Here is a 27,203-nt window from a genome sequence, read left to right as displayed (position 1 = left end):
GATCATGTCATGTGCAAAGATAGTTTTATTTCTTCCTTCTCAATCTGTATACCTTTAATTTTCTTTTCTTGTCTAATTATATTAGCAAGGACTTCTAGTACAATGTTGAAAAGGAGTGGTGAGAGGGAACATCCTTGCCTTGTTTCTGACGGTTGAATATCTTTTGACCATCAGTATTATGTAACAGAGCTTTGAGAAACTTCCTTTTACTTTGCAGTTAAATATATTTTTATTTTAAAATTGTAAGGTTGTTATTCTGTAGTACAGTATTATCTTCTATATCACCTAGCTACCTCCATGAAACTTAATGATTGTTAGCTGTTTCCCACCTGCATGTCCTCTCTCCTGCTTCCTACTTCCTTCTTCCTTTTTGTTTCCTTTGGTTTCCGTCTCTCCAGTCTGTCCTTTCTTCATTCTATTACACTTGTCTGTTTTCATTTCTGGATTATTGGCAAGTTCGCCAGTTAGTTCATATTCAGAAAAAAAGTTGTGAGGGGTCTAAAATCCAAGGGAAGAGCCCATATAGCAGGAAGAGATATAGAAATGATAGAAATGGTTAAATAGAAGGAGGGAAAAAGTAGCTGGAAGTAAAATATAAAGGATGGGAGAAAAGATCATAGAACATAGAGACTACTTGAATAATGATGTGTCAGTGAACTTTAAAGAAGACATTTGTTCATATTTCTTAGACTTTCAGAACCAAGACTAGTTTTGTCAATCATAAAATAAAATCCTATTTTAAACATTAAGAGATATGCCCTACATTAATGTTACTTGCTCACCAGTGTGTCTTCTCATGTGAGCTCAACATGAATGTTTTGAAGGTAAGAATATAGCAAAGACATTAGACAGCTGTTCAATATATAAGTGAAAGGAACATTGTAGAAATAGCAAAGAATTTGGACTTCAAAGACAAGTGTTTCTATCCTTGCTCTGCCACTTAATAGCTGTGGACTTCATTTTTCAATGGGACAATATTATTGAGTTATATTTTTTAAAGAGCCCTAACTTTTTTTGAGATACATATTGCATTATTTACAGGTAAAATGATATGGTATCTGTGGTTTACTTCAAAATGGTGTGCAAAGGGGAAAGTGGATGGGGGAAGTATAGATGACACAGAGTTCGTTATGAGTTGATAATTGTTAAAGCTGGGGAACAGGTAAGTGGGATTCTTATTATTTATATGTAACAGATATAGTGCATGAGCACTATTTTGTTCACTTTTAAACATGTATATTTTTCATAATAAAAAGTTTAAAAATTCCGGAAGTAACTCTTTTGATCATGATGTGATGGTACAAATAATGTGTAAGATGACCTAGCTGCATATTTAACTGTAAATTATATGTTCTGTAAGGGTGAGCAGTAATATTTGGAAGTGTTAGTTTTACTATGATAATAAATTTATAGAGGGAAATGTTAATAATGTTTTATGTAGGAATAACCAAGTTTTCTAGTTTGTTTTATGATTGTTTAAAATAAATATATATATTTTTAAATATTTATTTATTTATTTGGCTGCGCCAGGTCTTAGTTGTGGTACGTGGGACCTTCGTTGTGATGTGTGGGATCTTTTAGTTGTGGCATGCAGGATTTTTAGTTGCGGCATGTGGGATCTAGTTCCCTGACCAGGGTTGAAACCCAGGCCCCCTGCACTGGGAGCATGGAGTCTTAGCCGCTGGACCACCAGGGAAGTCCCTGAATATTGGGCTTTAAAAACACAATATAATTGTGTAATTAAGTTTCTTCAATGTGATTTATATGACAAGTGTGTATACTATAAATAATGTGATATCACCAATTAGAAAATGCTATTGATTAATTTAGAAGTGTTGGTTAATTCACCTACCTAAGTTATCTCTACTTAGCACTCAGTAAGTGTTGAATAGATACATGAATATAATAGTTTTGTTTTTATTATTACCAGGAAGAGGAAAAATGTGATGAAATTCTGGAATACTCTGAACCAATTCTGGAGTTTAACAGAAGTGTTAAAGTTGTTTCTACAAAATATAATGGCCCTCCGTTTCCACCAGTTGCTTCTACTTTTCAGCCCACTACTGATGTTCTGGATGAAGTAATTCAGAGAAAAGAAACATTGGAAAATAGCTTAATTCAATGGTGAGTTTACAGTGGTGTTGGGATGAACAGAATTATAGTAGCAAGTATAAATGGAACGTATGAAATTTTGGTTGAAAATCTTCCTTGTCTCCTTTTGTTTATTAAATTTTTCCTTTGCTGTAGTCACTGGACACTATCTGACATGAGGCTGAGGGTTTAACTAACTGTTGCAAGTATTGTTTCTGTCCTTGAATATTTGTACTGAGGCAGTCTATTATGACAAAAGAGGCTATTGCTGAGTAACAAAGCATTAAAAATGTACAAGTTCTTTAATCCAGTGGTTTATTAACAGAAATTTATCCTAAGGAAATAATCAGTTCTGCTACTAGGCCATAGAATACTTAGAACTTATAGTGCTTACTACAAACAAGGCACTGTTTTGTTTGTTACTTATATAAACTCATAAACTCTACTTTTATACCTATATTTACCTGTGGGAAACCTTAAAGAAGTTATGGAATAAACTAAACAACTGAATATTCATACAGTTATCATGATTGGGTTTAGAAAAATACTTAATGATGTAGAAAGATATTAATAACACTGGTGCATAAATGAAGCAGGGTACTAATGATGCAACCACAGTTTAGAAGAGCTCACTCAAAAATAAATGTGCGTGCGAAAAATATTGAAAAATAATACCAAATTGTTAACTAACTTTGTTTATTCTTGAATCTGGGATTGTGAGTGAGCCTTATTTTTTTTTTTAACTTTTATGCGTTCTCTGATTTTTACAATGAACATCTATTACTTGTATAATAATAATTAAGAAGGCTGTTAGCTTCGCTAAAGAAATGTACAAAAAAGCAGTCTCTTATTGTGTTTCCCTTCCTTTTCCTGTCCTACTTCCCTTCCTAAAAATGACCTTGAAATTTTCTTTCCCTTTTCAGAGGAAAACTACCTGTGTTGCAGTCTATATATTTATTTCCTTGAAGAGAGGGCAGCTGGACTCCTTTTCTAGCTTTGATCTTGTGGGGTTTTATATGTGCTTTCAGAGTAGGGAACCCAACATTTTAGGTGCATGATATGCCAGGTAATCATTGACCTAAACCTTATTTTGAATTTACGAGGGCTGTTGAAGTTTTCATTAGACTGATCAGAAAGATTTTAATTTGATAAACTGTCTCCCACACAGAGATTCGGTTTGTTTTTCTAGGAGATATATTGGAAGTTTTTCTTCTTTCCAGATTCAACTTTCAGAATGACTGCTTTCACATTTAAATGTTTGTGTCCATGGGTACCAGTTATTTTTTTTAATTTATTTTTTTATTTTTGCGGTACGCGGGCCTCTCACTGTTGTGGGCTCTCCCGTTGTGGAGCACAGGCTCCGGACGCGCAGGCTCAGTGGCCATGGCTCACGGACCCAGCTGCTCCACGGCACATGGGATCTTCCCGGACCGGGGCACGAACCCGTGTCCCCTGCATTGGCAGGCGGACTCTCAACCACTGGGCCACCAGGGAAGCCCGGTACCAGTTATTTTTAAGGGTGTTATTTCTAACCACTATACATTTCAACTAAATTTAGGAATCCTTAACTTTTTTCCCCCAGGGTAGAACAAGAAATAATGTCAAGAATGATCTCTGGGCTTCTTCCAGTCCAACAGCAGGCCACAGCTGACATCAGTGTCTCAGTCAGTGAGGCCAGTGAGCCATTGACTTCTGACATTGGTAAGTGAAATGGAATCTTTTAGCTTTTTTTGTTATTATAAGACAAAACCTTCAGGTTGTTGTGGATTTATATATTCTAGAGGTCACATAGTCCTTGGTTGACAAAAGATAAAAGTCCTCTTCTTTTCAACGTCACTTCCCAGTTTTCTGTAGTGGAAGTTATTTCTCCCTCAGTCCCTTATTACATACTGCAGCATTCAGATTATGCTATCAGCGTCCATCCCTCCTACCCCCAATCTCTCCATTCTTTCCCATAGCACTTTGTGTGTGTTTGTTTGTGTGTCTGTGTATCTTTTTTTTTTTTTTTTTTTTTTTGCGGTACGCGGCCCTCTCACTGTTGTATCCTCTCCCGTTGCGGAGCACAGGCTCCGGACACGCAGGCTCAGCAGCCATGGCTCACGGGCCCAGCCGCTCCGCGGCATGTGGGATGTTCCCGGACCGGGGCACGAACCCGTGTCCTCTGCATCAGCAGGCAGACTCTCAACCACTGCGCCACCAGGGAGGCCCCTGTGTCTGTGTACCTTTGTTATAGTAACCATCAAACTGTATTATGATTGGCTTGCATATCTGTCTCACTCACTAGACTATAAATTACTCACAAGTAAGCGTGATTCTCCTTTAGAGCCTAGCCCTTGACTGACACCTAAGAAGAGTTTAAGTATTCCCTGAATGGATAGAGCCTCTTTCTTTAGGGAGCCCACACCATTCACCTCTTCTTCCTCCTTCCTCTTCCTCTTTTCTCCCTCCTTCTTCCTCCTTTTCATCCTCCTCTCCTTCCCTCTTCTTCCCCCTCTTTCTCCATTAGCTTTTTGAGGCATAATTTACTTGCCGTAAAATTCACGAATGCTAAGTGTACCGTTTGACAAGTTTTGTTAAACAAACACAGCCACGTGTTAGCCACACAGTCATGTTATAGAAAAACATTTCCATCATCCCCAACAGTCCCCTGTTGCCACTTTGCAGTCAATCTCTAACCCCCTCCCATGCCTACTACACCCTAACAACCACTGATCTACTTTCTATCATTGAATTTTGCCTTTTCTAGAATTTCGTACTTATGTAATCATACAGTATTTAGTCTTTTGTGTCTGGTTTCTTTTATTTAGCATAATGCTTTGACAGTCATGTTGTTGCATATAGTAATAAATATTACACTCCATGTATGTACCATAATTTGTTAATCCAGTTACCCGTTGATGGACATTTGTAGTCTTAGTTTTTGACTATTATAAATACAGCTGTGCTATGTATATTTGCAAACTAATCTTTTACATACATCTTTTAATTTCTCTTGGTCATATGGTAAGTAGATATCTAACTTTATAGGAAACCGCTAAATGTTTCCAAAGTGGCTGTTCTATTTTGCATTCCAGCCAGCAGTGAATGAGAGTTCCAGCTGCTCCACATCCTTACTAATGCTTGTTGTCAATGTTTTTAATTATAGCCATTCACTAAGCATGTGGAGATATCTCATCGTGGGTTTTGTTTGCATTTCCCCAGTAACTAATGATGTTGTACAATTTTTCTTGTGCTTATTTGTCATTTGTATATTTACTTTGATGAAGTATCTTTAAAACTCTTTTGCTCAGTTTTTAACTGGGGTCTATGTCTTACTATTATTGAGTTCTTTATGCTGGATACAAGTCCTTTATTGCATATGTTTTGCAATGTGTTATCCTAGTTTTTATCTTACCTTTTGCTTTCTCAGCATTGTCTTTTGAAGACCAGAGATTAATTTTGATGAAGTTTAATTTATCAATTTTTCTTTTATAGCTTGTGATTTTGGGGGTATACTGTTTAAGAAATCTTTGCCCAACATCATTAAGATTTTCTCCTGTGTTTTCTTATAGAAACCTTATAGTTTTAGATTATAAATTTAGGTCTATGGTGTGTTTTGAGTTAATTTTTATATGTAGAGTGAAGTAAAGATCAAGATTTTTTTTGTGTGTATGGATATCCAATTTTTCTAGCGTTATTTGTTGAAAAGATTATCCTTCCTCCTGCTGAATTGCCTTGACACCTTTGTTGGAAATCATCTGGCTATTATATATGTTTGGATCTGTTTCTGGACTTGCTGTTTGGTCCCATTGATCTACAAGTCTGTCTTTTCATCAACACTGGGCTTCTTGATTATTGTAACTTAAAAATAAGTCTTGAAATTGGATGGTATAAGTTCTCCAGCTTTCTAGCTCTTTTTTTTTTTTAACATTCCTATATATCGTTACCTCTGTTTTTTTTTCCACTTCTTTCCAGTCCAGAATAACCTCCTCTTCCTCCTTCTTAAACTACCCCTTAACTGCCTAAATCCTAGACATTAGAGTCTGTATTTACTGCTTTACTTTCTCATTTCTCACTTCCTCTTTAGTTTTTATGAGCTGGCTTTCTTCTTCCTTCTCGTTAATGAAATTCCTCTCTTACAGCATTTGGTTCTCAGAGATAACCTTTTTTCAAATCCTTATTCTCCTAGAAGGCTCTAGTATGGGCATTGTTGACTACCTCTAATTATTAAAATGTTCTACTGGTTTTGGTTTCTTAGAATTCGTTCTATTGTTCTTCCCCTTATCTTTTTAATTTCTTTAGGACCTCATTTCCTCATCTTTTTTCTACTTGAATAAAAAATTTCCCCCAAGCTTCTGTCCCCTGCCCTCTTTCATTTCTGTTTTTCTAGTCTCTTCTTGGCGATAGTTATCCCGTGTCAGTTGATGACCCCTAAGCTACACATTTAGGCTGTAAACTTGCAGTTTTGCCTGTTGATGAATATTTCACTTGATGCTCCACTGGCATACCAAACTTGGTGTGTCCAGAATGCATCTCATTTTTCTAACCAACCTTATTTCTCCTTTGTTGCTCTTTCTGTTAATGATACCACTATTTTCCAAGTGCCCAGTTTCCAAAGCCTTGGAATATCACTTGTTCTACTTTGTTTTCTTTGGTCTTCCTCAGTCCACACCCAGCCACGTCCAATGTCCTGGCTCCATGCAATTTATTCTTATATTTGATTAATTCTTCCTATTTAGTATAACTTGAATGCCTCTTCCACTGCTACTATCCCAGGTTTTCTTTCATCTTCTCATTTTTTGAAGGAAGGAATAAAATGACCAACAAAGTTATGAGGAAATTTTTTTTACTTAAGATTAGTGCTTCTTTAGTGATAAAATCATTTTGTCATGTTAGAAGATACTTTTTCAGAAGAAGACATCTAGGAATACAAATCCAAAAGAAAACCAAAACCAGTTCATACAAATAATTGCTCTGAGACTATTTCAAAATCTGTTGAAAAAGGAACAGATGGAAAATACCAAGTGAAACTGGAATAAAAAAGGACTGGAAGCTAAAAAGGCAAAGGACCATGAAATATGCCTTGGAGAAACAGATAGTCGGACTTCTGTAGCTTTTGGTCAAAATTCTTGTTGTGGAGATGGTATTCAGCAGTCCCAAGACAAGGAGACCAGTCCAGGAAAACAAACAAGTGTCTCCAAAGATTTGTCCGGTTTATGATGGATACTGTCCAAACTGCCAGATGCTTTCTTCATTGCTAGGTCATACACCTCGATGGCATATTTTGGAGTGCTTGGACTCTCCACCAGTCTCTCCTGCTAGCGCAAATCAGGGCTAGTGATAGTCCTCTTAGCAGTCCTTCACATGGGTCGGGTGGTGGTTTCAGTGAGACTAATTCAGGCTTTGTAGCCTTAAGGAAAGATGGTCTAATATAGAGGGTATTTAGATCCTGTTCCCTTTTCTTTAAAAGCATGTGTGTTTGCTTTTGTTTTGCCTATGTCTGGGTAGGACTTTTGGGTTTTATAACAGAGATATTCTGATTTTTGGTCATGCCAAAACAATGAATTATGGGAACTAAAAATGGAGATGTGTTGATATATACTGTTGAATATAAATTTGGGATTGTGATAGTCTTTGCTATGGAGCTCCAGAGTAAATTGCTATTACTTATCTCTCAACAAGTGATCCCAAGACACCTGTACCTACCTATTAGGGAATTCTCTGTAATGCTGCCATAGTTGTACTAATTAAGGAGTACTCTTTGGAGAGGTCATGTCTCCATCAAGTTTTATAGATCACTGTTTACATGTTTTCCACACAGTGCTTTAGAAATATAACCACTTTAAGCCTAATAAAGTCTGTTTAGGAAATTTTACTGAATTTCATGTACATTCACACAAGTGAAAAGTACAACCCATTTGGAAAATTAATATACTATAGAGCTGCTGACATCAAGCACCTAAACTACTCTAAAAGTTTGAGGAGGATTAGCCTGTAATGTTAGTAACTGAAGTACCTGAAACTAGACGGAAGTAAGATTTGTCTTCATATTTATGAAGAAGCTGCCATTTCTCTAAAATCCCCCCACAGTCATTGTGTCCCTGTGTTTTGCCACGATCTATCACAGTGTTTCCTGGTGCCCTACTCTTGGAAATGTGGATTGTTTTCAGATGAAAACATTTAATGTGGATACAAATCTTTTTTTGTGGGGGGGGGGGGTGGGGCGTGCTGAGCGGCATGCAGGATCTTAGTTCCCTGACCAGGGATTCAACCCGTGCCCCCTGCAGTGGGAGCATGGAATCTTAACCACTGCACCACCAGGGAAGTCCCTGCAAATCCTTTTTATCACTAAATGTTGTAGTGGTAGGGAAGAGGCCATATAAGTAAATTTTCATCTAGATGTTTTCCTCCCCTTTTTAGTTTGTTTAGAGAGGATGTTCATTATGTGAGTTACCATCTTATTCTCTGTCACAATAAGTAGATTTTGTATTTTCATTTTATTCCTCCTCACACCATCTCATACACATATGTTCACATCTCTAAAATTTTAAGAATTAAGGCTTAGAATGCAAGCATGTTTCCTGCACACTTACTCTGAAATTCTTTCATTTTTTTAGTGGAAGGAACCAGCAGTGGTGCCCTCCAGCTTTTTGTTGATGCCGGTGTTCCTGTGAATTCAGACATTATTAGGCATTTTGTGAATGAAGCTCTTGCTGAAACCATTGCCATCTTGCTGGGTGACAGAGAAGCAAAGAAGCCAGGTCCTGTTTTTACAAGTGTTTCTGGGGATGTTTCAATAAGCAAAACACACTTGCTGGTAAGTGTGACTTTCCTTCATGACTTGGAGCCCTGGGGAATTTTTGATACCTTTGTTAAAGAACAGTAAAATGGACAGATTTTAAATTGGGTCATAAGACCATAGTTTGTGGTGGAGATTGGTTTCTTGTGGCTTTGATTACAATAACAATTCCTCCAGCATTTTATTTTAAAAACTTTAAAATCTATAGAAAGTTGAAAGTATGATACAATGAACATCTGTGTAAGCTTTACCTACATTTACCAGCTGATAACATTTCGACACATTTTCTTTATCTGTCTTTATATGTTGTTTATTATATATGCTTTAAAACTCATTTGAAAGTTGCAGATATCATGACACTTCTAAAAGCATCAGTAGTATCTCCTAAGAACAAGATTCTTTATTACATAACCAAAATACTATTATTATGCTCTCCATATTTAACATGGATCTGTTAATACTATATAATATAGAGTCTATATTTGAATTTCCCCAGTTGTTCCAAGAATATCCTTATAGCTAATTCTTTTAAAATTCAAGATATAGCTAAAAATCACATGTACTGCTTTTGGTTCTTATGTAAAGTGATATTTTTAATCTTTAAAAGAAAGTATATTTCAGACATTTTTGTTATTGTTTGTTTAATCAGCCTTTCTATGTTAAATAGAGTTTCTAATTTATTATAGCAACATGAAATTATACAAAACCACTACCAGTGGAGGGTGGGAGGAGCAATATAGGGGTGGGGCAGTGGAAAGTGCAAACCATTGGCTGTAAGATAGGCTCAAGGATGTACTGTACAACACAGGGAGTAGAGCCAATATTTTGTAATAAATGTAAATGGAATGTAACCTTTAAAAACTGTATGAAAATTTTAAAAAACTAAAAAGAAAAAGAAATTATACAAAACCAGAATGTACTCTGTATTACCAACTGTTTAAAACTTAATGGTCAATTCTGATCCTGTTGATCATAAAAACATCATTTTATATAGGTGAAACATTTAAACTGACTCATCTGAGGTACAAACATAAAGTTACATGTTTGAATTCTATGGAGGTTGGTGTAATGTAATTGGTGTAGTGTGATTAGTGTGCCAGAGATTTGGTACATACTTTTGTTCTGTGCTTTATTTATTAGCTCTTTAGTAATGCATGCCAATATCAGAATTGTGGTTATCTCTATGCTAATTAACTTTGGTTTGTCTTCTGCCCATATATTTCGGATATTTTCATAAGGGTGATTTAATGAGAAAATACAGAAAAATCAGTATAAATAGGAAATAAATGTAATTGTTGAGAGCATGGACTCTGGAGTTGGGAAGTTCTGAATATGAACCCTCAGCTCTGTTACTTTAGTCTTGTCTGTATACTAGAGATAAAATTCTCAGAGTTTAAATGATGACGGCTTTACCAAAATCTGCTTTCCAAATATTAAGGAGGCCAAGTTCCCCTCCCCCATTGCCATATTGTTCCTTATCTTCAGAATTGCCATGGCTTTTTTTGGCCTTTTCATCTTTGATATATGTTTTAAAATTAATTTTTAAGTTCTGTAAAATATTTTGTTGGGATTTTGGGGGGAATTAATTCAATTTTGATTGGTTTAATTTGAGGAGAATTGACATCTTTATGATACTGTATCTTGTGAACCATCATAGAAGATTTTGTGGAAGATTCAATAAGATGGTATATGAAAGAGCTTAATCTAGGGCCTGGAACTTGGTAAATACTCAGTAACTCATTGTTTATCATTATTACCCATTACCAAGACTAGTAGGATACCTTTAAATCCTCTCATGATGATGAGTCAGTAGCATTATATTTGAAAACAGCTGTCTTAGGCTATAGGTTTATGCAGTCAAGAAGAATAAAACATAGTATATTTCTGTCACTTAAAAAACAAAGCTAAGAATATGCTAATAATTAAGCAGTGCTATAGAATTTCTGATATGCTTCATAATTTTTAAATTGTGTATCTCTTTGCAACTCATAATACAGAATAAAGGCCAGTCACCCCACTATAAAAATATGTTTTAGAAAGAGAAAAAAAGGACAAATAGAAAAATGGGGAGAAGACATGTCCAGACAGTTCACACACAAAAAGGAAATACAAATGGCCCACATACATACAAAAAGATGGTCAGTCTCACTGATAGTGAGAAAAAAAAATCATTGAATCCATTTTTACTGATCAAATTGGTAACACTCTAAAAGTTTGATTAACACCATGGTTCAGCAAATCTTTGGGAACTGGGAATTCTCATACCTTCTGGTGTTATTGCATTGATAAAATAATATAACCGTGTAGAGGGAAATTTGGTAATATGTATTCAAATTGAGAATGCAATTAGCCCTTTAACCAAGCAGTCTCACTTCTGGGAATTTATTCTATAGAAAATCTATACACATATGAAATGACTTAAGTCTCAAAAAACTAAAAATAGAATTACCATATGACCCAGCAATCCCACTGCTGGGTATATATCCAAAAAAACCAAAGACACTAATTTGAAAAGATACATGCACCCCAACGTTCATAGCAGCGTTACTTACAATTGCCAGGTTATAGGAGCAACCTAAGTGTCCATCAGCAGATGAATGGATAAAGAAGATGTGGTGTGTACACACACACACACACACACACACACACACACACACACACACACACACAAAATGGAACACTACTGAGCCATAAAAAAGAACGAAATTTTGCCATTTGCAGCAACATGGATGGACCTAGAGATTATCTAAGGCAGACAGAGAAAGACTAATATCATACAATAGCATTTATATGTGGATTCTAAAAAAATGATACAAATGAACTTATTTACCAAACAGAAAGACTCACAAACATAGAAAATAAACTTATGGTTACCTAGGAGAGGTAGGGAAGGGATAAATTAGGAGTTTGGGATTAACAAATTAGTAGTTTATACAAGCTACTATATATAAAATAGATAAACAACAAGGACCTACTGTATAGCACAAAGAACTATATTCAATATCTTGTGATAACCTATAGTGGAAAAGAATCTGAAAAAGAATATATATATTCAGTTATATATAACTGAATCACTTTGCTGTATACCTGAAACTAACACAACATTGTAAATCAACTGTACTTCAATAAAAAAAATTTTAAAGTAGGAATATAGCCAATATTTTATAATAACTGTAAACCTAGTGTAACCTTTAAAAATTGTATAAAAATTTTTAAAAATAGAGTATTCTGGACATAAAAAAATGACAAGATTATATTTGATAATTCTGAGGAAAGGAACTAAGTAGATAGGACATGGGTAGGAAAGGAGACTTAATTTTCACCATCATCCTTTTGAAGTTTGAATCGTTTGAATTACCTGTTTAACAAATTGATTTTAAAATGTGTGCTTTTTTCTTCCCCAGGACTTTCCATCTCTACATTGTCTTCCTTTTATCCCTCCTACTTTTTCTTATCCTTCCATTGCTTTTTATAAGCTTTGTTCTTTTGTACTGAAAGGGGGTTTCTGATAATCTTGTCAATTAGTTAAAACGCTCTCTTTCTGTTACATGGTCTACCCAGTTTGTGTTTGGGTTTGATCTTCAGCTGTCTGTTTAATCTTCCGCTCTATATTAGATAAGGGGACCTAGTTCAGAGGCAGAGCTGTTTCAGTTGCTGGAGGCTTTCTGTAGTCCGGTCTTGAAACTAATAGCTAGAAGTTCAAGAGCTAGGATACAGAGGACTCCATTTTTACCCCCCATCCATTTAAATTTTATGTAACTCTGAATGAGATCATTTTATTTTTCAAATTACCCTTATTTGGGGATTGTAAGCACCACTTATCTTGTTTTATTTATTTTAGGCAAGAGTGTGTACCCCAGTGGCTACCCCACAGCCAACTCCTCCTCTCTCACCTTCATCACCTCCTGAGGAGCGTGTGTTGGTAAAAACTCCAGATTCTTCTCCGTGTGTTTCAGATCATGATGTAGCTTTTCCCATGAAAGAAATATTTGCTGAAGAAGGTAGAAACCTTATTTCTATAACTCAGTTTTAATTTTAGCAACTATTAAATAAAATATCATGGTTTGTTTTATAAGAGTCTTTATAGATTAGTATACACATACCTGTTGCTTACTAGGTTCTAGTAAGTCATTTTTTCTTACAAGGAAACTAAGGGGTTGGTTACCACTTTTTAAAGTATATAATCTAGTAGACATTTAGACTATTTTAAGTTCATGGTGATGTTGAAAGTGATGTCTTTTCAAGGTTATTTTTTGTACTTTACTAAATTAATTTGGAGCTTTTCCCAGTAATGGCCATCATTATTATTATTAATTCTTGTTGCCATTATTTGTATGCCAAAATGTTATACAATATATCTTGCCTTCCTGTGGAATTCTTATTGACTTTTTTTTGCTTTTACAAAAAACCTTTAGGAAATAATATGCCTCCCATCACACTTGTTAATACTCCAACTGTTACCCCTGCAACTACACCTCCTCCCGCAGCAGCTCTTACCCCAACTTTGTCAGAGACTTCTATTGATAAATTGAAGATGTCAAGCCCAGAGCTTCCCAAGCCATGGAGTAATGGAGACCTGCCACTGGAAGAAGAGAATCCCAACTCTCTTCAAAAAGAACTTCACCCGAGAGCTATGTAAATGACAGTATATTCATTTTTAGTAACTATACATTTCATCTTATGTTGACTTAGGTGACCCATTGAAAACATCAGAAATGATAAATGAAGGTTGATAAACCACAAGCTAATCTATACTTTAGTAGGAAGAAGTTTCATAAATTTTATGTTTTTAAAATTTTTACCAGATTTATTTATACTTTCAGTTCTCTTCTTTTAAAACAAAATTTTGGGGGAAACAGATTAAAATAAAGATAACTATAATATTGTTAATAAAATAGAAGAAGATTTTTCCCCAGTGTGAATCTTCGTTTACTATGATCAGTTAACTTTTATATTACCATATATCCCTATGTAGATTTATTTTAGAGATGGTAGAACTTTCAAGATGGTCTGTGATTAAAGCATGAAGATGATTTTGGAAAAATAAATCTTGTTGGTTAATTATAGTAGTGCAGATTATAGAAATATATAGCTATATCTATATATTGATATAGAAATGTCTAAAGGAGACATAGTACTTTTGAATCTATTTTTTATATAAAAATTAATATAGGCCTTCACCGATGTAATACATTCAAACTATGTCTCTTTCTTCTTAGTGTAATGTCTGTGGCCAAGGATGAAGAACCTGAGAGCATGGACTTCCCTGCTCAGCCTGCACCTCCAGAGCCAGTTCCCCTTATGCCGCTTCCTGCTGGCACCAAGGCCCCTTCCCCCATACAGATGTCAAGTTCAGATTCATCGACAGTGGAGAGTACCTTGAGCGTTACTGCCACTGAAACTGAAACCTTAGATAGACCCATCTCTGAAGGAGAGATTTTATTTAATTGTGGTCAAAAAGTGGCTCGTAAGAGTAAGTTAATTTTGCATCAGTTGATTTCACTGGTTAGCTTATGATAATTCCTAAGTAATGCTTTTCTGTTTAAAGTGTTTTTACTTAATTTTCAAGATGTAACAGGGTATAGTAGAAAGAACATGGACTCCGCAAGTTAACTTTTCTACACCTTAACCTCAGAATGTAAAATCTCCCTCATAAATCCCACCCTCCAGAAATAATATCACTGTTGAAAGTTTGGGGTATACCCTTCCAGTCTTTTTTTTTTCTATGCATATATAGACACCTAAATACATTTGTATGTATATATATTTTTACCTTTTAAGTAGGGTCATATTATACATATTGTTCTGAATTCTTTAACCTTAAATATGTTATAGACATTTTTCTATATTAATACATATAGCCCTACCTCTTTTTTGTAGTGGCTGGGTAGTCTGCTAAAACAGTGCCATAGTGGTGGGCATTTAGATTGTTTTCATACTATACATAACTCTCCACTGACCATCCTTGCACATATATTTATTTATCTTTGTGAACTTCCATAACTGATAACTTCCTTAGAATACATGCCTAGAAGTGGAATTGCTGAGTCAGAGTATGCACCTTTAAAATAGCAATACATAGGGAATTCCCTGGCGGTCCAGTGGTTAGGGCTCCATGCGCTCACTGCCAGGGGCCTGGGTTCAGTCCCTGTTTGGGGAACTAAAAAATCCCACAAGCCACACAGCGTGGCCAAAAAAATAAAATTAAATAGCAATACATTGCCAACATGCTCTCCAGAAAGGTGAATCGGTTTTTAATTTTAATCAGTTATCAGTAGTATATAGAGTGCCTCTTTTTAATTTCATGGTTACAGTTGATGTTTAATAGCTCTTTTTAATTTCTGACAAGCTGGTAAGTGAAACAAAAATCTCATCTTTGTTATAAAATGTGCTTTTCTTTTTTTGCGGTACGTGGTCCTCTCACTATTGTGGCCTCTCCCGTTGCGGAGCACAGGCTCCGGACTCGCAGGCTCAGAGGCCATGGCTCACGGGCCCAGCCGCTCTGCGGCATGTGGGATCCTCCCGGACCGGGACACAAACCCGCGTCCCCTGCATCGGCAGGCGGACTCCCAACAACTGCGCCACCAGGGAAGCCCCTAAAATGTGCTTTTCAGAGAGCTAGTGAGATTGAATAACTTGTGAACTATGATTTATGAACTTTGCCAGTATTTTTATTGTGTAAGTTTTAAGTGTAATATTCTATGACTTTATGGTGAGATTATTTACTAAATTTATGTTTCTTCTTTTTTCCAAATTTTTGCATTTTAATTTCTAGTTTTAGGAGATGAAGGACTATATCTGACAAACCTAAATGATAGCTTATCCAGTACTCTGCATGATGCCCTCGAAATGGTAAGAAGTGATTGACTCCACATTGAATTCTGAGATGAAGAATATCTTGATGAACTTGTTGCTACTGATCAGGGTTTTTCCTCAAATATTTGAGTTATAGTCATAAAATTTAATAAAATATCCATGAAGGAATTTAAGGTTTCTTACACATGTCATTATCATATTTACACATTTCATTATCATAATTGTGAGAATGAATAGAAAATTGTTGTTAACCCCTATGGCTCCAGTAGTTGAAAAATGCAGTTAATGTAATTAGGTAATGAAAATCTAACTCAAGGCACATTGTCACCTGGATATGTTGCCTTTACAGTGTTTCAGGCAGGACCTTAGCTGTGGAAACCAACTCTCTTATAATACGTTTGTAATTTTTCCCTAATCGTGATTATAATTCTTTATGCTAAAAAAATAATTGAATTTAGTGGCTTTAAAAAAAAATACTGGGAATTCCCTGGTGGTCCAGTGGGTAAGACTCCGTGGTCCCAATACAGGGGGCCTGGGTTTGATCCCTGGGGAACTGTGGGGTCAGGGAACTAGATCCCACATGCATGCTGCAACTAAGAGTCCGTATACTGCAACTAAGAAGTCCACATGCTGCAACTAAGAAGTCCACCTGCCGCAACTAAGACCTGGCGCAGCCAAAATAAATAAATAAGTAAAGATTTTTAAAAATAATAAAAAAAATACTGAAATAGGACCCAAGGGTACTAACTCTCCTAGTTATTATCTAGCTTTATGGAAGGAAAATTCGCATTTAAAAATATATATCTTAACATATATAATATATCAACATGTATAATATATATAAAAATACCATACAGAAATGATAATAGGGATTTTCTTTTGAAAATTATTAAGGAATAGAAATCTTTACTTTTTATGTTTTCAAACAACCTAAGCAAGTAAGGGTAGTTGTGCTCAACTTTCATCTACATTCATCCATAGCCTTTGCTAAGCATTGCTATTATTGTTGCTCTTTAAAAAAAAAACTTATTTGATAATTTTTGACATATGTATATATCTGTAAAACCATTACCACAGTTAATGTAATGAACATATTCATCATCCATCACTCCCAAATCTCTCCTCAGGCCCTTTTGTAATCCCTCCTTCTCATCTCTCATCATTCCTCTCATTCTTTATACCTCTTCCAGTAACCACTGATCTACTTTCTGTAACTATAGATTAGTTTGCATTTCTAGATGTATATAAATGGAATCACGTGGCATGTATTCTTTTCTTTTTGTCTGATTGTTTTAACTCAGCATAATTATTTTGAGATTTATCTGTGTTATACTTTGTATCATAGTTCATTCCTTATTATTGCTGAGCAGTGCTCTATTGTATGGATGTGCCACAGTTTGCCTATTCACCTGTTGATGGACGTTTGGGTTCATTTCCAGTTGGGGGCTATTACACATAAAGCTGCTATGAAGACTTGTGTACAAGTCTTTGTATTGACATATGCCTTCATTTCTCTCTGGCAAATATCTAGGGGTGGAATGGATAGATAATATGGTAATTATATCTTAATCTTTGAGAAAAGCTGTTTAGGACTTCCCTGGTGGCTCAGTCGTTAAGAATCCGCCCGCCAATGCAGGGGACACGGGTTTGAGCCCTGGTCCGGGAAGATCCCACATGCTGCGGAGCAACTAAGCCCGCATGCTACAGTTACTGAGCCTGTGCTCTAGAGCCTGCGAGCCACAACTACTGAAGCCCGCGTGCCTAGAGCCCGTGCTCCGCAACAAGAGAAGCCACCGCAACAAGAAGCCCACACACCACAACGAAGAGTAGCCCCCCCTCACTGCAACTAGAGAAAGCCTGTGCTCAGCAATGAAGACCCAATGCAGCCAAAAATAAATAAATTAAATAAAAAAAAGAAAAGCTGTTTAATTTCATCTGCCAAAATTTTGCATAGACATTTTCCTTCTATGTTTTATATTACTATAAATATTTTGGAGCTTTGCTCAGGACATGGTTAAGTACTTAGAGACAGTTTTACCCTTTTGAGTCTTGCTTTTAAGATTTGTTAGGCAGTACCAGAACAGTACTCAATCTAGGGCTATTTATCCCCCGCTATGGAGAGAAGACACTTCTATGTACTCCACCCAGTGCCTCATTAATGAGGTTTTCCAGCCTGGCTAGTGGGAACAACCATTATCCAAGCCCTGTGTGAGCATCAGGCAGTGTTATATCCAGTCCCTTCTCAGGTGCTCATTCCTCCAGCCTCATGTAGTTATCTCCAAAGCATCTGCTGAGCAGTACTTAGCTTAATACTCAAAGGGGATCTTCTGCAGATTTCCAGAGTTTTCTCCCTCTGCAGCTTTCACTTTTCTAGCCGTCCGTCTTATGAACTCTAGCTGTCTTGGCCTCCCTGGAGTTACATCTCCATCTTCTTAGCTTAGGCTCCTGTGCCACAGCCTGGGAACTCCCAGATGGTAAGCTGGAGCAGTCATAGTGTTCTTCTGACTTGTTTTTCATTTCTCAGGGATCACTGTCTTTTGTTACCTGATGTTCCATGTCTTGAAATGCAGTTTTTCACGTACTTTGTCCATTTTTTAGTTGTTTCAAGGGGGTGGGTGTATCTGGTTCTTATTACTCCACCTTGACTGGAAGTTTTAGAAGTCTAGTTGCATTTTTATCTTTCCATTTGTATCATTATATAGGATCATGATGAAAAAAGAAAGAGATTGGTGTACTTTTGAAACATCATGCCCTTCTATCCCCTTACAATCATAATGCTAGAAATTTCTTATTTTTTCTTTCTTTTTGGCCGTGCCACGCAGCTTGCGGGATCTCAGTTCCATGACCAGGGATTGAACCTGGGCCACAGCAATGAAAGCCCAGAATCCTAACCACTAGGCCACCAGGGAACTCCCTAGAAATTTCTTTAAAGCAGCCTATTCAAGTGATGTAAACTAGGATTGTATATTAAATTCACCAGTGGAGCTTTTAGAAATATGCATCCTGCCCCCACCCTCTGATATGTTGATTTGGTAGGTCATGAGTGTTATATGGTATGCATGCATGTGTGTGGGCGGTTAGAAGCCTAAACCTGTATATTTTTAAAAAGCATCCCAAAAGATGATGCTCATTCTTTGTTAAAAATAGTAACTACTCATTTTACTTTGCATTGAATGAGGTTAAATCACTTGTTTGTGTCACATAGCTGTATAGTGATAGATCCACAACTCTTTTTATATGGATACATGATAATTTGCCTTTCATCTTAAGCTATCAACTTAAGCTAAAAACTGTAAATTTTGAGTTCTAATAGGAGCTATATGAATCCTAAAGCTTGAGTTGCAAGCAGCTGGGTGTGTGTGTCCGGTGTTTGTCAAGTCCAACAAACAAAAAGCAAAAGATGCCATGTAGTATCTTTACACTATTAAAGACACAACAGGGTAAAGATGCCAAATCTGGAGATTCATATATTCAAGTAATGTGTTAAAACAATTTGCTTTACTATATGTAGGAGTATGAAATAATTAATGAAGGAGAGTTTTGATAAGATTTTAATAGCAGTTACTTTTTAAACAGTAATTATTTATTACAAGTAATTGAGTCTGTTCTGAAGAGAGTGGAAATCACTTTTATAAAATAATATGGGGGGGAAGCATAAAGGAGAAGTCTTTATTTTCAGAGGAGCATTACACTAACATTTGGCTTACTTAATATGTCATTAGGGCATTTTTATCCATTCTTAGAACTTTATCATGGTGCCAAAGCACATTTAAGTTTGTTTAAATAGCTGAACTGAACCAGGACTAAATTATAACATCTTTCTTTTTTTACATTTGAAACTGAACTTTAATTTTGATATTTTTACTAAGCCTAAATCAGATATGCTACAAATTCATGATAAAATCACATGCAGAAATACAATCTTGAAAAAGACTAACTTTGCAGTTATGTACCAGTAGGTATTTATCTGTGTCCACCTGGGGGATAAAGACTTGTACTCCAGAGTTAAACTTTATTTCATTAAATGTAAGATACTTAAGTAAAAAAAAATACTATTAATGGAGTTTAAAATCATGCTAATCCTTGTATTTACAAGGGAATCCAGTTTTCTGACTGTGGCCCACACTGTCCTTCATTTTCGGGACTGGTCTATTTTGAGGCACCAAGAAGTCTAAGCTGGGTCTTCCAACTAGGGCTTTCAGTACCTGCTCCCTAGCGAGTACTGGCTGTCAGCGCAAAGGCAAATGGACAATCAAAGGTCTATAGGTGCCTCAGCGTATTTCTGCAGTTTTTCATTTCTGCCTGTGGTCCAGGTTGCACCACTGCTACAGTGCTTTGCCCCCATTGCCACGCTGGGGGCGCAGCTTTGTGTGCTGCATCAACATGAAGCAGGGAAACCGTGTGAGCCAAAAACTTGATGACACTGTATAAAACGTTTATGAATCATTGTAACTCAATCACATGGGACAAAGGGTCCAACTTTCATATGATTTTATAGTAAATCCCTAGTTTAAATGTAACCCAATTATTTTATACTGTTATTTACATTTGAGGCAAAAATAAAGGGTTTTTAGTATAGTCGAATGGAAGTGAGATCTAAATGATAATAAAGAGTCCATCTTCTTTCTGTAAAGTGCTAATATGACCATGTTCATGATGACTGTTAAGTTTTATTAATCATAAATTATGAAAAATGTAATTGATGCATTAATTTTTGTTGTTTTATTGTATTGTCTTTATATTTTACTTAGGAAGATGATCCTCCCAGCGAAGGACAAGTGATTAGGATGCCCCATAAAGAAATTCATGCTGATGCAATTCTTTCTCTTCTTGCTAAACAAAACCAGGAATCGTTAGTTTCACAGCAAATGGTCTATCATTCAGAGGTATTTTTTAACCTTAATTTTTTTTTCTGTTAGATCTAAATACAGGAAAAAGATAACAAAAATATTCCTACTTTTAGTTAAAGCACTCTAATACTTCAGCTTACTCAGGCCTTACAGCCTTGCAGTAACTTTAACCTAGAACCGTAGTTATGACTTTTACAGCTGAAAGGAATTTAGGCCATCTGTTCCAACTCTCTTATTCTACAGATGAAAAAAGCTGAAGCCCTTTCAAATGATTTGTGAGGATCGTTCATTCATTCTTTCTTTCTTTCTGCAACCATTTACTGAGTATCTACTATATGCCAGACACAACCTCTGAAAAGGTACAAAGATGAATGAGGCAGGGTCCCTACCTTTAAGCAGCTTACAGTCCTGTAGGGAGAAAAGAGCTTAAACAATTACTCTGCCATGCAGTAACTGATCAAATAGCTGGAGAAGTAGATTGAACAATATGATCGCAAAGAACCTTGTAGGCCATGGTAAGGCTTGGACACTATGGAGCCCCTTAAGATATTTTTGGGCAAGGGAGTCACAGGCTAAGATATTTAGGAAGACATATGGAGCCGTGGACAAATGAGGGAAAGATAGAGGTTTGTCAGAACACCACTGGAGTAGTCCAGAATGAGAACATGAACAAAGGCAGTTAAGTAGAAATAGAAAGGAGAGAGATTTAAATATGAGTACTGATTGGCAGTAATTGGTCACTGGTTAAGGGAAGTTGTGGTTGTGTAGCTGTTGGCTTAGAAAAGCAGAGAGAAGAGTGCCAAGTATTGTGGGGAAGGCAATGAATTTGATTTGAAACATTAAGTTTAAGGTGCTTAAGGAAATTCCAGGTGGAAATGTACAGTGTTGTTGCTCAGGCTGGTTAATGATAGAGGTGGGACTAGGATTCTTGATTCTATTTAGTATTCTTTCTATTGTATTTGGTTGTCTTTGCTTGAACAGGTGTGAAACTGGCTTTAGATGAGCTGAAGATCTGAAGACTATACAGAATCCAAGGAGATGGCTGGCTTTATTTTCTATTAATTTTTATCTTAAAAATTTTAATTCTTAGGAAAGGTAGAAGAAAAAAGATATGGAACTTAGTAATGGAAAAAATGGAAATTTACTTACTCCTTCTTATTGAAAAATGACTAAATTTTCTGCAACTTTACTTAGCTTGACCAAAAATTGATTTCACTGGAAAGATACTAGTTGTGATTGCTGTTGCTAAACTCAAGAAAGTACTCTCATAGCTGTAGAAGCCATGCTGCTTAGTATAGAAACCAGTAGGCTGAGAGAGAAAGAGGAGAGAGAAAATGAGACAAACAAATGGCACAAAAACTAGTAGAAATGTCAGTGTAGTTTAGAAGTTCCACTAACCAATCCCGCTTTCCTTCATTTTGGAAATCAGTCATATTGGTTCATTTATTAATTCGATGCTCAGACTTTTCCATCTTTTTAATGCTGGGAAATTTCTCTCACTACTTTTTCAATTTTTTTCTTCCTCTCATTTTTTCCCCCTCTGGCTAGAACTATTATTTCCAGATATTAAAACTTCTGCTTCTGTTTGTTTTATCTCTTAGACTTTCTATGTCTTCATTCTTTCCTACTCTCTTCTGGGAGAGTTCTTCAATCTGATCTGCCAACCACTAAGTTGTTCTTTAGCCTACTATTTATCTGATTTATTATATTTTTCATATCTGATAGTCTTACTTGGTTCTTTTTTTTTAATGATTTTTTGTTTCACATTGTTAATATCTTTCTTTATTCCTTGTGTGTATGTATGTATGATTAATGTTTTTCACTTTTTTTTTTAAACACTAATTGATTCTTCGAGTATCTGTTTCTTTTTTTCTTTTTTCTTTTTTTAACATCTTTACTGGAGTATAATTACTTTACAATGATGTGTTAGTTTCTGCTTTATAAGAGTATCTGTTTCTTTTGGTATATGAACTCATGTTCCAGGGCCGGGGTGGGTGGGGTGGTGGCGGTGGGAATAAGCTATTCTGTGAGAAATCGTATTGCGTAAGGACGAAAATCAGGCCATAGTCTGTTCCTGTGAATATAAGAAGAGAGGAGGAGATGAGCCCCAGGGATGGGCGTCTCAGGCAGCACAGAACCACTGTTGATCGTGGCCACTGCTGTTTGCTGGTACTCTACCGTTTAGTGTTTCTGATGGTTGTTGTGTCTTTAAAACCCTTAGGAAGAAGTTTCTTTGGGAAGTTTTGTATTCCTGTCCTGGGGTGAAGAAGGGAGAGAGTGAAGGAATGAATGGTCATGGGTTCCTGGTCAGATGTCACCTATAACTTTTTACCCCGGCTGGGCCTTCATGCTCCCTGATGTTACTCTGGGGTACTAGTATCTGCAGCCCAGATTGTTGCCAAGATCTTTATGGTTAAGGGACAAGCAGTGATGATCTCACGTTAATGAAGGAAAAAGGGAATGACAGCAGCACTTTGTACCAATCTTTCTTCTCACTAAACCTCCTCTAGCGACCCTCCTCCTCAGGATGCAGCCCCTTTCTCCCCACACACACCAAGTCAAGCTAGTCGTCAGTCTTTCTTAGTGGTTTTTCACAACTTTTACCTAGTTCTCAGAATCCTGGTTTCTTCCCACATATGTAGTTACTACAACATTGTTTTGGGGACAGGGAGCTGGCAGCCTTTGTTAGTGTGCCATCTTGGCTAGACCAGAAGCCCAGAAGTTGGAAGTTTATCCTTTCCAGATCTTTTTCTAAGCATCTAAGCATTTGCATATGTGTGGTTGTGTATGTTTGTGTGTGGTCATGTGTGGATAATTTTGAGGTATGTGTATGTGTTTTTCTGCCATCTGATTCTTAAAATTTAACTATAAATCCTAAAGATCCACCATATCCTTTTTATCTACCATGTAGTATACCCTAGTTTAATTATTCCACTGTTGAAGGATTTTTAGATTGGTTCCAATTTTTTTTCTCTCCAAACTGTAATAAGAATAAAACCCTTTTTACATTATGAGGAATTGCTTTTCTATAGAAGATGAGGGGTGGAATTACTCAAAAGGCACGAGCATTTATAATTTAAACAGACACTAATAAATTGCTTTTCAACTATATGAGATTCCTTTCCAACACCACATATGATATATATATATATATTTTTTTGCGGTACGCAGGCCTTTCACTGTTGTGGCCTCTCCCGTTGCGGAGCACAGGCTCCGGACGCACAGGCTCAGCGGCCATGGCTCATGGGCCCAGCTGCTCCGCGGCATGTGGGATCTTCCCGGACCGGGGCACGAACCCGTGTCCCCTGCATTGGCTGGTGGGCTCTCAACCACTGCGCCACCAGGGAAGCCCACATATGATATTTTTAATTTTAAATTTTTGCCAGTCTGATTAACAGCGACATTTAGTGTGTTATCCTACATTTACAGAACTATCAAACATTTGTTTTGTTTGTAATAAGAACTGGTAGTAATGATACATTTGTAAGTTAAAATATTGCTTTGGTAAGAAAATAGTAACCATTCTTTGTGCTTAAACAACTCTTTGCCCAGAGGGAGCATCAGGTCAGTGAGAGTAGTCTGATGACAAAACTGCAATTTGTACATTTATGTGGATGGGCCAGGTGTACTACTAGAGATCATAGGTAGCCTAACTTAGAATTGACATGAGTCTGAGCTTTGAGTATAATATTAAAATGATAACTGCTTATGAGTACGAGAGCATTTTGTGAATAGGGAAGCTAAATCTTCAGTAGGGTCATAGAGTATTAAGGTGTTAAGTAGTTCAGCAGTTACAAGTACCTTAAAAAAATTGGTTCACAACAGAGAAGGTACTATATATTGCACAACATTTATATGGTAGTGGCAGAGTAAAATAGGCACTGTGAAATATTTTTAATTAATTTCTAGGGAAAATGTATCTGCTGTCATTCTAAACTTTGCCCAAGAATCTCCAAGGGTTTTATATTAATTGCAAAACAATCTTTTTCTTTTTAAAGAGTGTTGAGCAACTTTCCTTAAAGAAAAGTCAGATTACAGGATAAGGGGAGCTACAAATCTGTAGAGGATAATTAGGGCAAATTGTAGAAAATCTTGAATGATGAGCTAAACAGTTAGATTTTAGTTTGTAATCAACAGAGTCATCAAAGATGTTTCAGCAGTGATTTCTTCATATATTCTAGGAAAAAAAACTCTCCTTGGTTGAAATTAAACTCCTTTTAATAAAAAACATGAGAACTCTCATATACTGGAATTTTTATTCAGTTCTTGATTAGTAAACTCATTTATTAGAATATCTCCAAGTCACAAGATGCACTAGTGATTAGGGCATATTATTTTTAATACCCAAAGAAAATAGAATTCATCATTTTTTTAGTTTTTATTTATTTTGTATATTTGATAAACATATTCATACTTTTTGTACATTTTCATCAGTTGTTTTATTATAAAGTTCACACTAGCAACTTTAGCCAATTTTCATTCATAAAGAACAAGAGGTGAATTTTCTATTCTTCTAATTAAGCTGTATGAACAATGTATAATGTGTGACAGCATTTAGTGTTTTAAATAATAACATTTTTCCGGTGTGTTTTATTGTTGTCTAATTTGGAGCTTGACGAAAACAGATAATGGGTATTTAACTTCATAAGAAATAAGATATGGAGAACAAAGCCTGCACTTAGATATCTTATTAAACTAACTTTCCTGTAGCGTGTATGTGGCATAATAAGGACTTCCTAAAATAGCTTTCAAGCAGTCATGTGGTCTGCATCATGATACATTTGACAACTATTTCTTGTTTTGACTTGATTTTAATGTAATGTTTGTAACAATGGTTTCTACTTTTTACAGGACTTGGAAAACAGTGTAGGTGAACTTAGTGAAGGACAAAGGCCCAGGCTGACAGCAGCAGCAGAGAACATCTTAATGGGACATTCCACCTATATGCAGCAGCCTGTAACTAACGCAGAGTCTTCAGATCAAAGATGTGCTCCTACGCCATTATCTCAGCAGTGTGACACAGTTACAGGTATACACCAAAATATTGCTTCTTGATGTATTGTCTGTTAGAATATTCACTTCGAATCCCATCATACTTTTTTGGTTACTGTTTCCATGTTGAATGCTGTATTTTGTATTATAATCTACAGTAGTGTTCCTGATCTGAATTAAGAAAAGCATAACTATTTTCAGGTAGGGGCTTACAAAATTTCCTTATTAAAAGGGGTATTCGTAATTGAAAAGTTTGATAATGACTTTTTCTATGGTATTTATAGCAGTATTTCCCCAAAGTGTTGGTACGTGAATCACTGGATGGGGCATGAGATGATTTTGGTAATATGCATGTGTCCACCTAAAACTTTTTAATAGTGATGTATTTATTTTAATATATATTGGAAAAATATAACCAGCACATCAAAACTGTGACATAACAGATCTTGTGTAGGACAGTGTTAAATTAGGTAGTACTGTAGAAGTTCAGTCTTCTGACTCAGTGCTCAGTGTACTCAGGACTGTTTTGGAATTTTATTAACTAAAACTTTCTGCTGTAACACTTTGGGAATAAGAGTAGAATAGAGAATACCAATTTCTAGCATATGTAGTTGATTTTCATTATCTATAGTACTTATGTCCTATAGAGTCACCAGAAACATTGAATTAGCAAATACTGAGCCACTGCTTCTAGGGGAAATACAAGGTTAGGTTCCTGTGAGCCTCTGATTATCACATTTTTGACAGTTGATCAGTACATAGCTTTGTTTTATGTGTGTTTCTATTTAAGGACACTTATTTAATATATATTGTTGATTCATTAACATTGAATCTCACGGCCAACAGCACTTAACTCATTCCTGAATGAAACTTATCTAACACATATATTTTTTCTGTAAGGCCCATCGCAGCCTTCTTGCACTTAGGTACACTAGAGAGCACTTCTGCACTATGTTTGGGGGCAATTTTAAACACCCACAAAATCACCAACAAAGCATTCAAAAATGTGAAAAATGTGTCACTAAATAGCGAAAAAGAACACTTGTTCACAGTGTAAGAGCTGATAAGAAAGCAGAGCAGCACCGTGTTCAACCTCATCTGCTGAAGTGTGTGTAGGGTGATTCAGATTTCTGCTGCTCTACACATGTCCACAAATGACTGCGAACATGCTATGAGTATTGATTTCAGGGTTACAAATAAATTTTATCAGATAGGTGAATTTGCAGAAATGGAATCTTCAAATTAATGAGGATCAGCTATATTCTCATTTATTGATTTTCTCATGCCCATTGCTGCATTCTCTTAAATGAAAAGAACTTCTGGAGGTATGCAGATTTGCCAGAAGTTGGAAGAGGAGATGCTGGAAGTTAGAAAAACATTGGCACAAAGTATGAGCGAATACCTTATCATTCATATCTGAGAGACATTCAAGACTGAATTTTCTATGGGAATGAATGTAAATTAATATTTGAATTATTTATTTTATGCACATAGTAAGAGTATTAATTTTTTTACATTTTTAAAAATTAATATTCAAAGTGGCATTAAAATATGACTTCTATATTTGTATCCAGCTAACAGTGCAGAGTGCAATTAAATAGAATTGACACTAGATGGCTCTCGCAGATCACTTGAGAGCTGCTTGGTACTTGGCGAACAAAGGTACTTGTTAAATT

General features: G+C 36.0%; 1 protein-coding gene across 1 annotated transcript in view; it reads left to right on the top strand.

Moving 5' to 3' along the window:
- Positions 1 to 27,203, top strand: part of KIAA0586 — a 106,282-nt gene that overhangs the window by 38,704 nt on the left and 40,375 nt on the right. The window contains exons 19-27 of the mRNA XM_082648073.1: positions 1,931 to 2,124; positions 3,674 to 3,792; positions 8,688 to 8,887; positions 12,711 to 12,870; positions 13,285 to 13,504; positions 14,089 to 14,342; positions 15,645 to 15,721; positions 20,437 to 20,571; positions 25,387 to 25,564. Of these exons, the coding sequence (XP_082504199.1) occupies positions 1,931 to 2,124; positions 3,674 to 3,792; positions 8,688 to 8,887; positions 12,711 to 12,870; positions 13,285 to 13,504; positions 14,089 to 14,342; positions 15,645 to 15,721; positions 20,437 to 20,571; positions 25,387 to 25,564 (1,537 nt within the window). The remainder of the gene's footprint in view (positions 1 to 1,930; positions 2,125 to 3,673; positions 3,793 to 8,687; positions 8,888 to 12,710; positions 12,871 to 13,284; positions 13,505 to 14,088; positions 14,343 to 15,644; positions 15,722 to 20,436; positions 20,572 to 25,386; positions 25,565 to 27,203) is intronic.

This window comes from Grampus griseus (genome assembly GCF_964374135.1).
Source record: "Grampus griseus genome assembly, chromosome: 2".
NCBI classification, from domain to species: Eukaryota; Metazoa; Chordata; class Mammalia; order Artiodactyla; family Delphinidae; genus Grampus; species Grampus griseus.
This window is presented reverse-complemented; position numbering and strand designations above follow the sequence as displayed.